At 40.3% G+C, this 21,308-nt stretch overlaps 1 protein-coding gene across 7 annotated transcripts in view; it reads right to left on the reverse strand.

Annotated features, from left to right (window-relative positions):
* FRYL (FRY like transcription coactivator) overlaps window positions 1-21,308 on the reverse strand; it is a 258,580-nt gene that overhangs the window by 38,853 nt on the left and 198,419 nt on the right. For 5 of the 7 annotated variants that reach the window (XM_041724310.1, XM_041724306.1, XM_041724309.1 and 2 more), the window contains 11 exons: window positions 20,525-20,675; window positions 19,775-19,878; window positions 18,263-18,448; window positions 16,144-16,348; window positions 13,819-13,940; window positions 12,100-12,290; window positions 10,689-10,783; window positions 9,014-9,621; window positions 8,604-8,701; window positions 4,327-4,497; window positions 1,605-1,745 (listed from right to left, as the gene is read on the reverse strand). In XM_041724310.1, coding sequence (XP_041580244.1) covers window positions 1,605-1,745; window positions 4,327-4,497; window positions 8,604-8,701; window positions 9,014-9,621; window positions 10,689-10,783; window positions 12,100-12,290; window positions 13,819-13,940; window positions 16,144-16,348; window positions 18,263-18,448; window positions 19,775-19,878; window positions 20,525-20,675 — 2,072 coding nt within the window. The remainder of the gene's footprint in view (window positions 1-1,604; window positions 1,746-4,326; window positions 4,498-8,603; window positions 8,702-9,013; window positions 9,622-10,688; window positions 10,784-12,099; window positions 12,291-13,818; window positions 13,941-16,143; window positions 16,349-18,262; window positions 18,449-19,774; window positions 19,879-20,524; window positions 20,676-21,308) is intronic. The other 2 variants (XM_041724312.1, XM_041724307.1) reach the window with 1 other exon arrangement.

The following is a 21,308-nucleotide window of genomic DNA, read 5'->3' on the forward strand; positions in this document are numbered from 1 at the left end:
CCAAGATCGCGCCCTGGGCCAAAGGCAGGCGCCAAACCGCTGCGCCACCCAGGGATCCCTGTGCTGTTCCTTTTAGATGGGGAATGTGCCATTCACTAGTCAGAAATCAATGCCCTCTTTTTTTTTTTTTTAAATTTTTTTAATTTTTATTTATTTATGATAGTCACACACAGAGAGAGAGAGAGGCAGAGACACAGGCAGAGGGAGAAGCAGGCTCCATGCACCGGGAGCCCGACGTGGGATTCGATCCCGGGTCTCCAGGATCGCGCCCTGGGCCAAAGGCAGGCGCCAAACCGCTGCGCCACCCAGGGATCCCGAAATCAATGCCCTCTTATGGTTAGTTGCTTGCCCAGTAGACATGTGAGCTTGTGGTTCTGAACATTAAAAAAAAAAAGGCATCTACATCTTATAATTCAGCAAATATCTGATTAGTTAACTTCTTTTTGTAAAAAAAAAAAAAAAGTATTTATTCATGAGAGAACAGAGAGAGAGAGAGAGAAAGAGAAAGGCAGAGATACAGGCAGAGGGCGAAGCAGGCCATCTGTGGGGGAGCCTGATGTAGGACTTGATCCCAGAAGCTTGAGATCATGACCTGAGCTGAAGGCAGATGCTCAACCACTGAACCACCCAGGTTCCCTTGGTTAGTTAGCTTCTTTATATCTTAAGAAGAAAAAGAAATGTGCTTTAGAAAAAGAAAAAAAATGTTATTTGGTGAAGCCTTGCTTATTGAGAGAGAGAAGATAGAGAAGATGAAGAGGGTCACTAAAGAATCTTAGTTTTTTTTTTTTTTTTTTTAATATTTGCATCCACTGATTTTCAAGGGAATATAAAAAGAACCTAGATTACCAAATAGAATAATGGAAACCAACCCAGCTTTATTACTTTCAGATATGGGCTAAGACAAACTCATTGCTAGCCAAGTATTTCCACTTGTAAGTTCTGCTTTAGCGAATGCAAATATAACTGGATAGAAACAATTTTTTCATCTGTTAAGGTTCTCAGAGAGTTTGCTCTCTTTGATAAATTGTATACACAATACTGATCTGCTCAGCAAGGGCTTTCTTAGCAGATAAATCAAAGGTGAAATTCAGTACAGACCAGACTGACTTGTCATCATTTACATGAAGCCAAGTCTGATTTTCTATTTTCTAAATATCTGGGCTCGTTTTATCAGACACAGAGAGCAACTCTAAAATACAGACTCTACAAAGAGCTCTTCTGTTTCTAAAAGTAGTAGCTATTTATTATGTAGAATCTGGTTAGTAGCAGAAAGATACAAAAGAGTCACAAGTGTACTGTTCAGAGGTGATAACAGCTGCCATTCATATACATTCTTTCCAGTCATTACTGAAATGCATATTCATAGATATAATGATTAATCAAAATTAAGAATCATGCCAACCTACCATTCAAATTTTGTTTTTTGTCACTTAAATTAAGAACATGCTTTCCATGTTGTAAATATTCCTGGAAACATGACTTATGGACTAATAACTACTTCCCTACTCTTGGACTTTAAAGTTTCCTTTTTATGATTATAAATTGTTTGCAGTGAATAATTCTATACATAAATGGCCAAATTCTATATATTTATGGTCACTCACCTGTACATATTTGCCAATAATCTTTATGATTTCCAGATTAAACTGCTTGACTGGGGCAGCAGAGAGGTCAATGTGACTCAAAAGACTATAGATGATCTGTAGTAATGATTGTTGCATGCTGGACAATCCTTTCTCTAACAGCTAAAGTAATATTAAAAAGTAAACTTTCATTAGGTTAAGGAAAATTCAATTATTTATATTTACGATGTTGAAAAACATAATAGATTTAATCCATGATTTTATGGTCAGATGATTAGAAATCCAGAGGCTAATAAATAATAAACATAAAAGATAATTATTTCTATTAGCTGTCCTTGGTTCAGAAACGATCAATAATCAGTTTTCATTTTAATCTTAGTTGTTTTCTTTCATTTCCTTAACTAATTTAAGTTGACCACCATTTATTCTAGGTTAATATACCAACCATCACCAAATTATAACTGTCTCCAAACCATTCATACCAGCCACCCTATTAGCTACGAGATCTTGGATAAGTTTCTCAACCTGTGAACCATTTTTAAAAAAATAATACAGTAATCATACTAGCTACTTCATATTGTTCACAGGACAATTAAGGTAAATATACGTAGTTCTAAATACATGTAAGTAGTTTCAGTACTGTGGTTCGTCATTTCAGAATTAACAATAATAATAAAACAAGGAACATTTACATACTGAGAACATTTGGGACAAAGCATTCTCCCTACAGAGTGAAAAAATGTCACTCTATGAGGTGCCCACAGGCTATCCTATGCCACTTCCAACTCGATCACCTCGACGAGAGAATTAGTGCTACCTTAGCGGTGAGCTTGATGGTGGCACCAGTGTGAAGCTGGTCTAAGGAGCTGGAATTCAAAACCAATTAAAGAACAGGCTTAGGAAGTTAGCCTTGGTTTTATGTTGGCTTCTGTCCTAAAGGTATAGGAATGAGATAAGCCTAGAGACTTGCATTTATTCAGGTTAAGAAGCTGCTATACAGATAGTTCCCATCATCAACTTTTTTTTTCTTTCTTTTTTTTTAAATAATATTTTATTTTTTAAAAGTACTCTCTGTACTCATCATGGGGCTCAAACTCACAACCCTGAGATCAGGAGTCGCAAGCTCTACCAACTGAGCCAATTCTCCAAAATGTAGGGCTGATGGGAGCAAACCAGTCAAAAGCCAACACCTTAAAATTGCACACCAGTACTAAAGCATTTTATGATAGTCAACATCAGTGACATAGCTAGGTTAAACAGTGTTAGGAGCAATATTTAAAATGTTTATTGAGTTAAAAATAATTTCTTTTAAGCTTATACAGTCTTTTAGGTTTAATTTTTAGAGTCAATTTTTAAAAAGGAAGGTGTCATTTGATTGTAGGCTGACAAACATTTTTAGTTTTTAGTGACTAGGACTTCTTCCTTTTGAGATTCTTTTTAAGATTTTATTTATTCATGAGAGACACAGGGAGAGGCAGAGACACAGGCAGAGGGAGAAGCAGGCTCCCTGTGGGGAGCCCAATGTGGGACTCGATCCCAGGACCCTGGGATCACGACCTGAGCCGAAGGCAGATGCTAAACCACTGAGCCACCCAGTGTCCCTCTGCTGAGATTCTTTGTGGATATCTACTTAGTACTTTTTTAGGCATGAAGTTACTTCTTCAACAAATAAATATTAACTTTTTATGCTGTTTTAGGGCTGATTTTTTTTTATATAATTCCATCGTTAGCCACTCAAATCATATTTTAGATCAGGAAGCAAATGTATGATCAAAATAAGAACTTACTCAGCAGAAATGCCTTTACATGCTGTATTATTCTAGAATTGATTTCAAAGTCAAGAACCAATGTTTTGGAAGCAAAAATTATGACTATTGTCTAGGATCAAGATCCCTGAAAACTCATTTCTTTAATATTTGAAATAAAGGTGAAATTTATATTATTTTGAGTTTCAGGTCACTAACAGACAGTGAATGAGAAAAATCTATGTAAAAACCCATTTTTCACTTTTTTTAAAAAAAATATTTCATTTATTTATTTGAGAGACAACATGTGAGTGGCTTGGAGGAGTGAGGGAGAGAGAGATGGACAAGCAGACACTGTGCTGAGTGGGAAGCCTGACACGGGGCTCACGCCCAGGACCCTGAGATCACAACTTGAGCCAAAACCAAGAGTCCGACACTCAACTGACTGTCACTGACACTCAATCCAGGTGCCCCAAAATGCATTTTCCATTTTTAAAAAAAGTTGAAGTTTACCTTATTTTGAGTTTCTATCACTTAGGGACAGTGAATGAGAAAATAAACATGAAAATGAAAATTTAAAAAGAAAAGAAACTTCATGCTTAAAAGTATACTTTAGGGGATCCCTGGGTGGCTCCGCAGTTTAGCCCCTGCCTTCGGCCCAGGGTGTGATCCTGGAGACCCGGGATCGAGTCCCACATCAGGCTCCCTGCACGGAGCCTGCTTCTCCCTCTGCCAATGTCTCTGCTCTCTCTGTGTATGTGTATCTCATGAATAAATAAATAAAATCTTTAAAAATATAAAATCTTTAAAAAAGAAAGTATACTTTATACTTGAAAGGAATTAACCATTTTTTCCTTTAAAAAAATAGATGAGATCTATATTCACTTTCAAAGACAACTTGAAGATTAGTATCAAGACTGCTTCTAGAAATAAGTCTATCAGAAAATTTTGCCACAAAACTGTTAAAAAGTACTTTTGTTTTCTTTTGGTAAATTTACCTCTGCAAGGTAAGTCACAAGATTAAATGTAGTATCTGAGAAGGAGTCATGTAGGTATCTACATACTACATTGATCCAGTTAGCACAGTCTCTGGAATATGTGTGTGTACTGTACAAACTCATCATGTGAGCCAGATTGACGAGTGCAGGGCATTTTTCTTCTGCACACACCTGAAAAAGACAAAGACGGTTTAAAGTTTAAACCTGATTTTACACTTGAACGTATTTATTTAGTAATGTAGTGGTAGAAGCTTTAATGCATTTTGTTTCAATACAGTAGGAAAGTTAAATAAGAGAAGAAAAGCCCAGGGCATCCTGAAGAGAGGAGTTCAACAGGTACCATGGAAGGATGATCAGTAGGTCGAGCGCTTCCACAGGTGTTAGGGCTTTTGGCGGTCCAATGCTTTGTAAGGCTGCCTCCGGTAAAACCCTACATGGTTTCTACCCATAGACGCTACATGTCATCTTGTAACTGCTTTGTAAAGAGTTGTGTGCAGTAAAGTCCCTATGGGGCTCAGCGCGCAGTAACTAGGGGGCAGGCTCTGCCGGCCAAGAGAGGGCCAGGGACGCTGGGCCAGAGGCCACATGCTCTAGTCTCAGGCTCCCCTGGTTCTGAGGAGGGGTCAGCAGCACTGACGCTGCCATGTGGGACACATGTGGGGAGCTCAAACCCTTGAGTCCCGCATCTCGGGTGAGGGACCACCTGCAGGAAGGACCCCAGACCGCTCTTCAGGAGATTGCCCCAAGCTCCCCAAGTCCTTGGCCAGCAAGTCACGGCCACTTCCACATGTACTGACTTCGAGAGTCTGTTTGCTACGGCCTTATGGAACCCGAATCAATAAATGTTCTGGGAGGATCTTACCACGTGCACACCTTGTTGGTCACCCAGTTCCTGGTGAGGAAGGTCTCTGGCCTGCTCTGGGGGAGCCTCAACAGGGCCACACTCCTCATTTCCCCCTACATGTCAGAGCTGTGGTGGGAATCTCACCTAGTTTTTCTTTTCCTCATTTATCCTACCATCTTACTGATGTTTTGTATGTATTTTCAACAAAGTTCCTGAAGCATTTGGTAAAGAAAGTACCGCAGACCCTAGGACACCATGGGATTCAGCTGTGCGGGTCCACTTACATGCAGATCCCATAAATGCAGGGCAGTACTATAAGCGTCTTTTCTCTTCCTTGGGATTTTCTTAGGAACATTTTCTTTGCTCTGGCTTACTTTATTGTTAAGAATACAGTATATGATACATACTGTACACAAAATCCATGTTCACCAGCCTGTTTATGTTATCGGGAGGGCCTACAGTCAACGGTAGGGTATTGGTAATGATGTTTTGGGGGAGTAAAAAGTCACAGGTAATTTTCAACAGTGCAGAGGGCTGGCGCTCCTAACAAGGTGTTGTTCAAGGTCAACTGCAGAATTGTTACCTTTTCAAGTATATGTATGTTTCAACTTTCAGAGGAACAGAACTGTTACTTTGATTCATCGTGTGGACATTACCATTGGATAGGCCTGAAGTAGGAAGGCAATGCAGGACTCTACAGACCATTTAGCAGTACCTTGGAAGTCATTTTATAAAATTGTTAAAAGCAGCTGATTTCATGCATTCCCCTTTTACCCATACAACAGACGGCAGGAAGAAAAAAAATTTTTTTGTCGATGTTTATTTGTATTTCAAAATATAATAATATTATTTTGTTTAAAAAATCACATAACTTTATCATTCACAACTTGTTATTTTCTAGCAATCACTTTAATATTTTAAAGTAAGTTCTTTTCAATTTTAAAGTATTTTTTTCCTGAAAAATAAAATATTCCAATAAAACTCTTATTTCTTTCAAAAATATATTTTTCAAAGCATGATTTTTTAAAAAAAAAACCTGTTGTTGAAGAGGAAGAAAATCCGTAGGGATAGAAGCAGTGTAATTTTATAGTAAGGAAAATGGCTAAGGTTTAATTTTGGAATTTCTGAATTACCAGGTTAAAGTATGACCCCAAAAGAGTGTATCTTATAAAGCAAACACTTTCAGCATACTATTTTTGTTATAATGAATAGCTTAAAAAGACAATATTTGTCCTAAGTGTTGCCTCACTTTGAAATTCTGTACTCTCCAAGGGCACAAACAGAACCAGGGATATTTGCATAATGAGGAAGCACATAATGGCATAAAATTACTCTCAACAGTTTAAGTGAGAGGATAATTAAGGAATCAATTTAATTCACATCCTGCAGGTTTCTGAAAGCAGACTGAGGGAACCTTTGTGTGCCGCTCAACAGGAAGAAAACAGACTTAAAAACAATTTATGACTCATAGAAAACCATATTTGATTTCTTAAAAACAGAAAGATATCTGGGAGTGTCCTGTGCTTTGCCTTGGTCAAGACGGCAGAGGTTTGACCATCTGCAGGGCCACATGCCCTGGACTGGGCCGGGCTCCTCTCTCACACCTGCATTCAGCAGGAAGTTCTCCAACACGCTTCTCTTGCCATCCTGAATGTTCCTACTTCTTTACTAAAGGACTCCTGCTTTTTAGGTCTTGAAATACCAAAGTAAGCCAATATACTTTTATCCTCTTCCATACGGAAAAAAAATACTTATTTACCACATTTTTCAAATGATGGGTCATTAGAATATTAAAATGAAAGGTATTTTAACAAGTTATTTTATACCAGTTTTAGACCTCACTAATGCAAATACATGTTGTTGGGTATTTTTTTTAGGCAGTCATTTTCAAGATTAAGATATGTTTTCCACTAACTGTAATAATGGTTCTTTTTAAAAATGTGCTTTTTAAAACGATTACGTTAAAAAAAAATAAAACGATTACGTTAAAAAATCCCTCCATATCTAATTTATTTAGAAGTTTAACCACGGATGGATTCAACAGCATGCTTTATTAAATATTGTCATTTATTAAATATTACCTATCAAGATAACAGAAAGGTTTCTACCTCTGTGACTATTAATGTGATTGATTAGTTGGGCTGGGATAACTCAGAGATAAATCTGCACTTTCCAGCCTTGGGATTTGGGTACTGGTGAAGTGGGTGTTATATTTGGCTTTCCGCATGCTTGCTCTTTGCATATACTGTTGTGCTACATGTTAAATGACCATCAGCTTTTAAAAGTTTGCTTATATAAGAAGCTCTTCCAGAGAATTTCAGTTATTCCCTTTTGTTGCAAATTTTTCTGATTTTTCTCCCTCTGCTTTGGCTAGGTTCTCTTATTCATACTGCTAACTCACTCGTCTCCCCCAGTTCACCTAATTTCCTATTGTATGTACAGGACTTGTAAATTTATATAACTCCTCCTTATAATTGTTTCTATTTTCAGTCGGTAGAGGCTTTTTTCTAAGAATCAATGACTGACCAAAAAAAAAAAAAAAAAGAAGAAGAAAAAAGAATATTAGGAATTAAGTTTAAGCAGAGGCATGTGGGTTCTTTGTTCTTGAGAACAAAGATTTAAAAAATCATACTTTTTAAAAATTATGATTAAGAGCTCTAACATGTTCAAACAAATGTCAACAGATGATCTAAAAATAGGTACATTCCTGTTTCAGAAATGATCAGAGGGAAAGAGCCAAACAAGGAAAGAAGAGAAAAGAATGAAGCCAGCAAAGAGAGATGAAGAGAACATTAAAAGGAAAAAGGCAAAGTAAAAGGAGAGACAACTTTTGGAGTTACAAAATGTATTATGCCCTCTTCTTTTCAGGGCCTTTACACATGCAGTTTCTCCTGCCTGGAAACCTACCCTCACCCTGCTCTTTGTTTCTCATCCTATTCAGCCTTCAGAGCCCAGGGCGACTTTTGCTCTCTGTTCCCTTAGGGTCCTGTCCTTTCTTTGCCCTTACTTACCAGACTCAGTGGCCACTGTTTACTGACTTGCTTGCCCCTACTCCAAGGCCCACTAGGCAATGCAGTGATAATCACTGCATTTCTGGCATGTAACCCAGTGCTCCACGATATTTGGTAGTAAACGAATGAATGAATTGGAGATTCACAGAAAGGTAGAAGATAAAGTGGGGAAACGGAGCAGAAAAAGACTCAGACTCAGAGGAGCATTACTCTAAAGAAATAATTTTATTCTCTGTGATGTGAACAGTGGTAGCTTACATCATTACTGTAAAACTCCTTCATATGCATGAGAAGAATAAAAATTTAGATGTGAAATGCATAGAGGAAGTGAGAGTAAAAAGATTTAAAAGATTCCCCCCCTTTAGGATAAACTCCAGAAAAATTTCCCTCTGGCGTTATCTGTCAGCATAACATTTGCTTACCTTTGCTATTCGACTAGCTGTGTCTTTGCAAAACTGAGTTGGGCTGTCAAAATGCTGGATTAAGTGAGGCAATAAGCAAAGGATGTTAAGAGGAAAGCCTATCAAAAAAAAAAAAAGCAAACAATAACCAATTTTATTGCACATTATTTTTAAAATTAAAGTTTGTTTTTTTTTTTTTAATGGTTCACAAAAACCATTTTCTTTTTCTTTCTTGGAGTACCTGGTCTTCTAAATTCTATTGTTGCTTTTACCAAAGAACTTAAGCTATCTCAACATATTAAAACCAACCAACCAACCAACCAACCCATGACTAATTGGGGAAAAGCAGAAATTAGTAGACTTCAAAACAAATCGGTTTACATTTCACTACATTAAAAAGCAGAGAGTTGGTGCAATTCTATTAGCATCACCTGACAGCTGGGAAGGATCCACCAGCGTGTGTTTGGAGACAGCGATGAGCTTACTGAGAAGGTGCACGGTCATCTCTTGTGTAGATACTGAGGTAAAACCCTTAAGGAAGAGCTGCTGAAGGCCTGGAAAGTTACTCCATTTCAATTTGCTCTGCACATTTTCAATCTTCTCTCGACTTTCTGATTTATCCAAAGGCAAATGGATAAGCAGTTTGTTGAGAAGCCTGAGAGCCAGGAGGTATTCATATTCGTAATCTGATTCTAATAAAGATGCTGCTATCCAAAAAATGGTGGCCATCAAGTTGGTAGGCTCAGTAGTGGACTGCACATCATACATTCCCTTCTCCCTAAGGGAGGAAAGGCTTCTAGTCCTTGCTAAACTATTGCTATGGTTTATCCGTCCATCCATGATATCCAGTGTGTTACTCCGCCGCCGGTCACCTCTTCGGTCACCAATTAAACTTAATCTTAGAGAGTTACTTCTTGCATTACTGTTATAGCCCAAGTAACTGTTACTATTAATGGGACTTGTGCTTAGATTGAGTTGTCCAGTGCTTTTCCTGTTAGCTGCATACTTGTTTCCCATTATAGGATCATGGTATGAGGTTCTTTACAAAAGAAAAAAAAAAAGAAGGAAAGATAAATGCATGTACAATCACTTCCTCTGCTACATTAATTTTACTCTTGAAAACACTGAAAAAAACAGTCACCAGGAAAAATTATGCTTGAGTATATCTGACTTCGCTTCCTCAAATTTCAGTTCTTTCCTCCATATTCAAGCCAAACACACAACAGTGTCTTTCCTACGGTGGCCAACCCGCTTCCCGTGAGTTGGAGGACGTTGATTGGAAGTGAAAACTCTGCCACAGTTATCCCTGACAACTTTCACCTCTGGGATTTAGTAAACAGTACGTCCAAAGCAGACCTCATGGGTCTTATTCCCAAACTTGATGGTCCCATGTCCTTATTTTGGTCAATGCACACGCTTTCTCTACGCCCCCCTCCCCCCAAAAATCAAGCTACAAAATTTGTTCCATTTCTCCTTCTCCCTCATTTCCAATTATTGTTGATTTAAAAATAAGGACAGAATGCTGCCCGCACGTGCCAGCAAAATGCAAAGTGCTAGGAATATGAACTCTGCTGGGGGAGATACAGATGTAAAAATGGACAGCTTGTTAACTACTGTTATTAAAATATGGAGAAGACACTGCTAAGAATCCCCCCCCCTCCAATGGAATAATTTGCACCGCCTTTGGGAATTAGAAATGCTTAGTGAGGTGGTGATATCTGAGGTGCGCCCTGAAGGATAAGTCAATCTGGGAGTCACAAGGAAGAGAAAGTGGGAGGGGAGGAACAATTTGCAGAAGACGTGGACGCGGGAGGGGGCTGGCCTGCTGGGGGGCAATGGAATCATAGTGAGCGTAGCAGGAATGGAGCTGAAGCCGAAGCCCAGTGGAGCAGAAGCAGGATCTCTGACCAGGACCTCAGGGGAACAACCTCTGAAAACCTCTTCACACGCCCTCACTCTCTGAGGCTCCTTTTCCCCACTGGAAATCCATCTGAATTGTTTGGTATTACTCCCACTACCAATATTAGAACAATACCACGTCATAGTTATGCGTATTTAGCTGTGGAAATTCTATATACAAATCTACAGTTTGGCTCAAATTCTTACTGAGAAAGGGCAGAAAGAAGATCATAATGCTTCATGGTTTCAGCCAAAGTATCAATTGCAGATTCCAATGTGAGAAGAAGCTCAATCACAAATCCCTAGAAAAAAGGGCAGATTTTAATTATGCTCTGAAAAAAAGAAATTGCAATGGACTTCCCGACGAGATTTAAAATTAGAACCAACTCGACATTAATATTACAAAATGATTAAACTCTCGAGCAACATGATCTTGCTGATTGATGAAAACTCATCAAACTAATGGCTATAATGGCACCACAATTCACCCAAAATTGCTTGGGCCCAAAATCTGAGAGTCATTTTGGTTTCTCTCACATCTAAATTAAACTCCTCAGCAAGTCTCGGAAATATTACTTTTAAAATATACCTGAAATCTGACCCCCTCCCTATACCTCCACAGCATCCCTGAATCAAACTACTGACATTTCAGCATGGACTTTCACAACAGCCTCTTACCTGACCCCTACTGCCCTCCTGAGGACTCCACCCAGCCTGTGGAGTGAATTTTCTAAGTAGCAAATTATATCCATCACTTTCCTCTCAAAGACTATATGGGTATCATTTGCCATGAAGTAGACCTCGCACCAGGGTCCACTAGACCTCACATAACCTGGACCTGCCCAGGCAGGTTTCCTGACGCTAGACCCCCCCATCCAATACACCAGCCATACTGGTCTGTGTCATGCTCCTCGCAGAGAGGCCTGTTGCTTCTGCCCCAGTGCCTTTGCACTTGTTAGTCCGACTTCTCTGCCTCAGGTGTTCTTGCAGATTATCACAGGGCTCACTTCATTTACCTATATGTTTACAACTCACCTTCTCAGATGATCATATATAAAACCACCCCTCTCCCCTGCCACTCTTTAACTTGTTACTCTACGTTATTACTTTCACAGCCTTAATCACTAAATAAAATCGTGTTACATATTATTGCTGGATTAGAAGCTTATTTCTCCAATAGAATGTGAGTTCTAGAATGCCAGGAACCTTCTCCTGTTCACTACTCTCTCCCCAGGGTCTAGAACAGCATTAATAAAATCACGAGTCTGTATAGAGTTAAGTTCTCAATTGCATTATTTCACTTAATCCATCTTAAAAATTCAACATTCTACATTTAAATTTAACTTCCTATCTCTTTTACCTTGTGGTCATCCCAGGATAATATCCCTGTGTGTGTGTTTATGTCAATGTAAAGCTTTCTCGGATAGGCACTGAATATTTGATTCAGTTAGTATGTTATTAAATATTATTTACAACACTTTGTTTCATAAATCTTTGCCTGCTTGTTAGCATTTGACACGCTTGTAACCATTAGACCTGCTGTGCTCTGTACTTGGCAAATGAGTCCTTGACAATCAGTAACTGTTCAATGGCTGCTGAAAAGAATTTAATGCAGTACCTGTGCATCTTCCCCTGGATCCCCTACGGTTTCTACAAGTCTGGAGAGAACATCAGAAAGTGTAGTTGCAGATAGAGGCTGCTTTAGGGCCCTGAAAATCTGGAAGGATCTCCCAGCATAGTGTCGAGAAGAACAAGAAAGTGCTGTTTGCAGAGCAACTTCACTGAGATGATGTTCCAAATGCATTCCTTCTGTGAAAACAAAGGATACAGTGAGTGCTTCTTGTGGCTTGGAATGCAGGGTTAATGTCAGAAGTTAACCAGTTTATTTTATTTTTTTATTATTATTATTTTTTTAACCAGTTTAAACCCAGTTCCCAGCACACTACCTGGCAAACTGGCATTTTATAAGTGAGTGCTTTTTCTTTTCGTTAAACTCCATTTGCTTGCCATCTCTCTCTCTTAAGATTTCATTTATTTATTTGACAGAGAGAGAGAGAGAAGAAGCAGGGGGAGTGGCAGGCAGAGGGAGAGGGAGAAGCAGGCTCCCCGCTGAGCAGGGAGCCCAGCCTGATGTAGGGCTCCATCCCAGGACCCCTGGGGGATCACCACCTGAGCCCAATGCAGACCACCTAGCAGCCTGAGCCACCCAAGCACCCCCATTTGCTTTTTAGATGGCTCCTCACTCTAATCTAGAGGGGAGTCATCTTTGAGAGCAGAGTTTCTCAACCTCAGCACTGCTGTCATGTTGGCTATTCTCTGCTGTGGGTTGTGAAGGTGCCCATGCAGCGTACTTGTCTAGCAGCATCCTGGCCTCTGCCCAGCTGGATGCGGATAATCCCTTGCCCCCCAGGTTGTGACAAAAATGGCTCTGGACATGTCTCTGGACATTGCCCAAGGGGGCAAAATCACCCCTAGGTGAGAATCAGTGCTTTAGACACATACGTTTTTACTACAATTTATAGAATGTACGTTTTCACTATAATTTACAGAATGTGTTAATTTTAGATCATAGAAGCTTGTTACAGTATTAAAAAAAAGAATTCAAGTTTGTCATTTCCACCCATGTTCCTTTAATGTAACTTTTTCCTAATACATAACTGCGTTGTAACTTTATGCTGTAGTATATGAAACAAAGAACCGCAGAATGTCACAAGTGGCTTCCTACTTTTATAAGGAGTAACTTAATTTTTCTTGAGCCAAAACAAATCTGTTATCACAACTAAGTTGAAAAAGAAAACCTGTCTCGGGGCATCTGTGTGTGGCTATGTCGGTTAAGCGTCTGCCTTCTGCTCAGGTCATTATCTCAGTCAGGGTCCTGGGATCCAGCCTTGAGCACCATCCTGCCTCCTCTTCCCCTCTGACCCTCCCCCTGCTTGTGCTTGCTTTCTCTCTCTCTCAAATAAATAAAATCTTAAAAAAAAAAAAGAAAAAAACCCGTCTTAAACTTTTTAACATGGACATGTCAACTCTTTCACGTCAATTCTTTGCTAAGTATTATCAGAAATTTTCATATCATATTAAAATATCTCATTAAGGGCAACCCCGGTGGCTCAGCGGTTTAGTGCCACCTACAGCCTAGGGCATGATCCTGGAAACCCAGGATCGAGTCCCACATTGGGCTCCCTGCTTAGAGCCTGCTTCTCCCTCTGCCTGTGTCTCTGCGTCTCTCTCTCTCTCTCTCTCTCTCTCTCTGTGCCTCTCATGAATAAATAAATAAAATCTTTAAAAAATATATAACTCATTAAAAGTATTATCTGAAATATTTAATAAAATATACCTGAGCTTGACTGCTTAAAAACAGAAACCACATGTTTCAAAAATGTAGTTAACTGCTCAGCACTCTTTATGCTAGGATTCTTGGCAGAGACATCCTCATGGTTCCAAAGAGGCCCTCTTTTTCTGAAAACAGAGAACAGACATAACTCCTTTGGTTTTAAACTTACATTAGCAGTTTTACTCATAGTCACGTAAAAGGGCCGTAGCGGAATAAATCAAATAGCAAATAAATCAAATAGCATCCCCTACAGCCTACTACTCTTTATGTACTTGAATGTGTGATGGTCTGTGTCAAGTAGAGGAAGATCCAGGTTACATGTAATTTCAGCTTATTACAGTTAAATTCTCTCAGAGATGGTAGGAAAAGATGATAATTTTTGCCCAAGTGAGGAGAGTACTGGTTACTGCTTCTGTGTTACAGGTCACAACATTATGATTTGGAGGCTAGACCATTATTCAGATTGTAATGCAAAGAAAATAGTTTACTAGCTAAAAATATAGGGCAAGTTTAAGACAGAACAGTTTCCTGTTGATTCTTTCTTTAAAATGCCTTTGTGTTCTCAAGGCTGCGACCTTGGTTAGCAAGGGGTAAACTCCCCAAGTGGCCTGAAAACCTCCTAGGTGGTCACCCAGCCACCAGTCTCCAACACCTTTAATTCATTCCGTTCACTGTCATGAGACTGATTATTCTCGAAATATTTAAATGTGCCTCCCACTCATCCCATCCAGCTCAAGGATTTTCAATGATGTCTGTTTTCTGGAAAGATGAGAGATCTGTAGCCCATGGCCTAGGTTTCGTGGCCCTCCAGTTTGAATTCTCCCTTGCCTAACAAAGTTTTCTTGTCAAGAAACATCTCCCTCAGCATTATAGTCAGACTGGATTACTCACCCTTTCCAAGCACATTTTACTTCTCATGCCCCTGATGATTCTGTTCTTACCATGGAACACCAGCCCCCTCATCCCCGCCCAGGTTCTTCTTTACTTATAGCGCCTTGTGAAGAGTAGGCCATAAATAGACATTTGATGACTGAATGACAATATAGCTAATGAAGGTGGAGTATGTCGTGGAATAGAAGAAATAGTGAGAGGGATTATAAGGGAAAGGAGGGAAACAGAGTGGGAAAAATGAGAGAGGGAGAGAAACCATGAGACACTCCTGACTCTGGGAAACAAAGGAAGGGGAGGTGGGGGGGGTTGGAGTGACTGGGTGACGGGCATTGAGGTGGGGGCTTGATGGGATGAGCACTGGGGGTTATACTATATGTTGGCAAATGGAATTTAAATTTAAAAAATGTTAAATAAATGACTGAATGAATAGATAGAAAGGAAAGGAAGGGAAAGGAAGGAAGTGAAGGAAGGGAATAAAGGGAAGGGAAAGGAGGAAAAGAAGGGAAGGAAGGGAAGGGAAGGGAGGGAAGGAGGGGAAGGGAAGGGAGGGAAGGAAGGAAAAAGGGAAGGAAGGGAAAGTAAGGAAAGGAAGGAAGGGAAGGAAGGAAGGGAAGGGAAGGAAGGGAAGAAAGGGAAGGCAAGGAAGAAAAGGAAGGGAAGAAAGGGAAGGCAAGGAAGAAAAGGAAGGGAAAGGAAGGGAGGGAAGAGAGGCAAGGAAAGGAAGGAAAGGGAAGGGAAGGAAGGAAGGGAAGGGAGGGAAGGGAAGGAAGGAAAGGAAGGGAGGGAAGAGAGGCAAGGAAAGGAAGGAAAGGGAAGGGAAGGAAGGAAGGGAAGGGAGGGAAGGGAAGGAAGGAAAGGAAGGGAAGGGAAGGAAGGGAAGGGAAGGAAGGGAAAGTAAGGAAAGGAAGGAAGGGAAGAAAGGGAAGGGAAGGAAGGGAAGAAAGGGAAGGCAAGGAAGAAAAGGAAGGGAAAGGAAGGGAGGGAAGAGAGGGAAGGAAAGGAAGGGAAGGGAAGGAAGGAAGGGAAGAGAGGGAAGGAAGGGAAGGAAGGGAAGGGAAGGGAAGGCAGGGAAGGGAAGGAATGGAAGGGAAGGAAGGGAAGGGAAGGAAGGGAAGGAAGGGAATGGATGGAAGGAAAGGAAGGAAGGGAAGGAAGGGAAGGCAGGGAAGGCAGGGAAGAGGAATGTATTTGGCTAATCGGTGTTCTCTCTGGGCCCTACCTGGTAGCAGACGCATTGAAGGCCCTCCTCAGGGAGGGATAACTGTGTGAGCACAAAAGAAAGTCTTCGGGGGCGTCAGATTTCTCACACACCTGACCCAGACCTGTGTTCCGAATGGATGGCACCCCAGAGTGGAAGGCGGGCTTCACCACTGCAGCTGCCCCGGGAAGACCCCTCAGCACGGCTCGGCCACCAGGATGGCGAGTGCCACCACTTACCTCGAGGTGATGAACTCCATGAGGGTCTTGACTTTTCCGTCCTGCTCTACTGTGATGTCAACCTCGTTGAGGATAGTGGTGTGCAGATGGGACACGGCGGCGCTGTTGTTTCCCAGGCTGATGCTGGAAGAGGTAGAACTTGAGCTGAGCCCTGAGTCGGTCATCGGGGAGGGCTGGTAGTCAGGGACGAAGTCACTCAGGCCTGCTGGAAGACAAGGACGGCCGTTGGTTCGCGCAGAGCCCACCGCACACGCTATACGTTTTGAATCTTTTCTTTTCTTTTTTTTTTTTTTTTTTTAAGGATTCTATTTATTTATTTGAGAGAGAGAGAGGGGCAGGGAGTGATGGGAGAGAGATGCAGACTGGCCTCACAGGGAAGGGCTTGTCCCAGGGCGGCCGCTGAGCCCAGGGAGCCCCCCAGGCACCCCCTCGCTCACTACTCGGGGTAAAACTCACCCTCCTCACAGCTGCTAGGGCCGTGGGGGTGGGCCAAGGCCGGTTCCCATGGTCTAGTTTTAGGACCTCACTGTCTGATCACTGCGGAGCCTCCTGCTGCCTTTCATCCTGTGGTGGGGCTTCCAGAAGTTGAGAGACTTGTTCAGGATCACATTGTACAGGATGGCAGCTAGAACCAAGACCCCTTGACTCCTGGCTGAATGCAGTTTATCCTGATTGTAAATGAAGATTATTTCCACAGCACTTCCAGTGTTCTGAGGATTCCCTTCTCTAGAGTTTACAAGTGACAGAAGAAAACCCGTCACACTGCTTTGTGGTCTTACTTTATATTTTAAAAGGCTTATCTAAATACAAAAAAAAAAAAAAAAGAGTCCACAGTGGCTCTTCCCCAACATCCGGGCCCAGGGCCTCAAACCGGTGGGGAGTCTGGCGTTTCCACAGCCTGAACGGATTTTTTTTCTTACAGAAAGGAGTCTCATTTTACTCGAAGACAGAAAGTGTTCAAATCTTTGTAATATTTATATGATTCTGACTATTAAACTCTTTTACAGGTTATTAACTAACACCTACCTTCACAAAACGGCAAAGGGAGCCTAGAGAACACAACGGAAACAGATATGGAATTTTAAATGAAGATGCTTTAACGTAAAAGAGGCATGAATTTTATTCTATTGATATTTTAATCACATTTTAAAAGGTGCAGTGTTTCCTAATAATTGTTTTCTTGCTAACTGCATGGTTTTAAGTAAATAACAAAGTTTTAACTAAGTGACTTGAACCCTGTGTCTGACATTATATGACCAGCAAAAGATGTAATTTTATTTCTTTTTTAATAAACAATTATTACCTAGATCGTCTATTATTAACCTGATGGTACAAATGTAGTGAGGGCTATTATGAAAGATGAAAATATAACTTGCAAACAAAAAAAATTTCACACCAATGGTGAAATAACTCTTATATTAAAGTCTCAGTAAGTTGGACCTCATTACTTCAAAATGTGTAATTTGGAACTTACTACACTTAAAAATGCATAACATCCTAAATACAGCAAATATAGGGGCACTGGGCTGGCTCAGCTGGTTAAGGGTCTAACTCTTGGTTTAAGCTCAGGTCATGACCTCAAGCTCCTGAGATCGAGCTCTGTGTTGGGCTCTGCACTCAGCATGGAATCTGCTTGAGATTCCCTCTCACTCTTCCTTTCCCTCTGCCCCTGCCCACATGTGCACACTCTCTCTCTCAAATAAATAAAACTTAAATAAATAAATATATGAATAAAAATCCAGTAATGGAAAATTTTTAATGTCTTCCTTCGTCCATTTTTCAGATCTTGAGAGTATGAGGAATCTAATACACGTTCATCATCTTTTCCATTAACTGTGCTCAATAAGCTAAGCACTCATTCACTGATCTTCAACTTATTTGTTGAGAACTTAAAATTTTAATGACAAAGACCCTTAAAGGCAATATAGACTCAAATACTCCCAGCTTAATTCCTTCTTTTACTAGTTAACAAATAATGTAAATGGTAAACTGATACAGTAAAACTATACTTAAGAAAAAAGGATTTCAACTTCTATGTAGGCGGTTTTCCCCATTGCAGATTTCAAACTAATGAGGCACAATTCCACTGTCAATCAAATTCGACATTTGAAGCCAGTACCTGTGAAGGTGTAATCTAAGTGTGCAATCTGTTTGACTGTAAGAACCCTGGGCTCATTAAACTCCTTGTTCCTGAGAAGGACAGAAGCAACAGTGCGGATGTTACTGTTGGATCCCATCACTATTAGTAAGTGCAGAAGCAGGCGTTTACAATGCTCATACACCTCAGGGTGGCAGTGGTCAAACCCTAAAAAGGACAGTAGAAAACAATCATCAATAAAGAGAAATAATGAGTACTCTTGCTCCCAAATACATATTTTAAAGAAAAGCAGAGATTACAGAAAAATACTTTGTAGATGATGTACCACGCGAATATACTTATTGGCCCAGAATTCTCATACCCTTTTAACAATAGCCTATTGTCAGAGTTGCAGGGAGAATCAAGACAAGTTTTCAATGTGTTTTATGTGTGAAATTTAGTAATTTACTAGAAATGATTACTCTGGAGATGCCTGGGTGGCTCAGTTGGTTGAGTGTCTGATCTTGGTTTCAGCTCAGGTCAAGGTCTCAGGGTTGTGAGATAGAACCCCACTTCGACCTCTGTGCTGGGTGTGGTCTGCTTGGGATTCTCTCTCTCTCTCTCTCTCTCTCTCTCCTTCTCTTTCCCTCCCTCCCTCCCTCTTTTTTTTTTTTTTAAAGATTTTATTTATTCATGAGAAACACAGAGAGAGGCAGAGACATAGGCAGAGGGAGAGAAGCAGGCTCCATGCAAGGATGCAAGGACTCAATCCCAGGACCCCGGGATCATGACCTGAGCCAAAGGCAGACGCTCAACCACTGAGCCACCCAGGTACCCCCTTTTCCTCCTTCTCTTAAAAGGAAAAAAAAAAGGTTATTACTGTGTTACATTACTGTGCTACATAAAAAGGTTATTACTGTGTTACTTGCTATAAATAAATTTCATAAAGGCAAACATTTTTTTGTGTCTAGTGCATAATAGAAAGTCAGGGGATATTTGATTACTGAAGAAATGAAGTAATATATATAATATACGTGGATATCAGGAAAACTTTGGAGATGAGGACTACCTTGACTTGCTTCAGGAAGTCAATTCTATGAGCATGGAAAGTACTGGCGATGTGATGGATCCCACGTGTCTGTTACGGAGGGCCCAGTGGAGTTTCAGCTGTAATAATGAGACTATCCAAAAATCCCATTCTTTTGGGAAACACTTAGAATCCATTCTAATTTTCCATTTACTCTGAAAGTTTCCAGTTCCAGAGATAAATTAACTTTACTCTTCCTATAGCTACCAAATTTTTCCCGCTAGAGAGTAAGTATGTTTATGAGCAGCGGAGGGGCCGCAGGACAAGACTGGGAATGAAGACAGAAGACCTATTTGTGGTTAAGAACGAGTGAGGACTAGCTCCCTTCTAGACCATGAGAATCACTGTAAAAAGTGTCATGGAAATAACACACAAAAAAATGGTAACAGAAACACCGAAAAACTAGACTGTCTTTAAATTATCACAGAAACATATTGCGACATTGAGTTAGAAGCAATATTTATTACCTATAAAAATTGCATGAAGAAGAAGATGGAGGTAGCTTCCCCATTCCACCTTCACACTGTGATCAATGATCAGATCAGTCAAAAGGATCACGGCTATGTTACACCTGTGACAAATGAGAGTGCTATTAATGTTCTATCAGAGTAAATGTGGAGAAACTCTTATGCCAGTTACTTGAAGACTTTAATATTGTATTTTGTGGAAAAATACAACTTCAAGAAAAAAAGAAGAGAAGAAATATAGCTGAAGAAACCATTAAGTGATAGTTTTAGGAAAAAAACATTACCTGCTAAGGCTCCCCAAAGTCAAGGGCCATAATTTCTTCCACCTAGCACACTGCTTGCCACATAGTAGGTGTTCAGTATGTGTTTGATAACATTAATCAATTTTGAAAGAATGCGGTAACTGTTCTATTGTGATTTTGCTAAGTAGAATTCAGTTTAACATAATTCAAAGTAATAGTGCCTAGTACCAGAAAATATTTTTCAGATGTAGTAACTGGGTCCCAGAAAGGTCAAGTAACTATGCCAGACACCCAGAAAAGCAGCAGCAGAAGTAGATTTAATGATATTAATTGTAAATAGAATTCTGAGTTTGTAGATTTCTTGGAATCTAAATACATGGATCTCATTTACTACAGTATCTAAAGAAAGAAATTGCTTTTATTCTGTGTTGTCAGATAGCATAAAGAAAGCTGAAAGTGTTAAGCAGCAATTTGGCTCATATGAAATAGGAATGACACTGTAGTCCACCTGTGAAGAGGTAATCCAGGTGATGACGTTTCAGGCAAGTAATCCACCAGTGGTGACCAGCAGCCTCCAGCTGGTGGGAAGGGTAGTGGCTCTCCTTGATTATGCTCCATCACTTTCAGTCGCCAATTAGAATAAAGTGGCATTGAATCACCTATCAAAATAAAATGATCTCATTTTCTACACCATCTATTTTCTGCCGACATAAGCAAACTCTAGTTAAGACACCAACTATTCATACCATTGGAAAGTGATAAAAAAAAAAATAATACCTTCCCACTCTTTTGACATAGGTTTGCTAGGAAGACCTGAGTACAAATATTGTCAAGCTACACAAATCAGAGAGAGAAAGAGCTTATCAATTCAGGCTCCAGTCTTTCTATCAAAGCAACACTACAGTCGCGCTCCATTAGCTTCCATATGGATGTCCAAGCCACAAAACCACATCACAGGTAAAGCTGCCTGTAACAAGGGCCTTCTGGTAAGTTACTCAATTCTAAATTTCCTGCGATAGGGCCACCATAAACCCATGTTAAAAGGAAATCTGCTCTACCGCAGTGGGGCTGCAGGGTGCAGTAAAAAATGACATCAGGAAATGTGAATTCTGTGTGACATGGGTAAGTCACTTAACCTCTCTGGACCTCAGTTCCATCATGTGCAAAATGAGGAGATTGGACCAGGTCATCTTCAGAGTCCCTTCTTAGCCTGAAGGTTTGCGCCTCTGATTCTACTCTACCCCAGCGTTAGAGTGAGACCTGGAGAAATGATCACTTTGCGATTTTAAGGG

Source organism: Vulpes lagopus, chromosome 12 (genome assembly GCF_018345385.1).
Source record: "Vulpes lagopus strain Blue_001 chromosome 12, ASM1834538v1, whole genome shotgun sequence".
NCBI lineage: Eukaryota > Metazoa > Chordata > Mammalia > Carnivora > Canidae > Vulpes > Vulpes lagopus.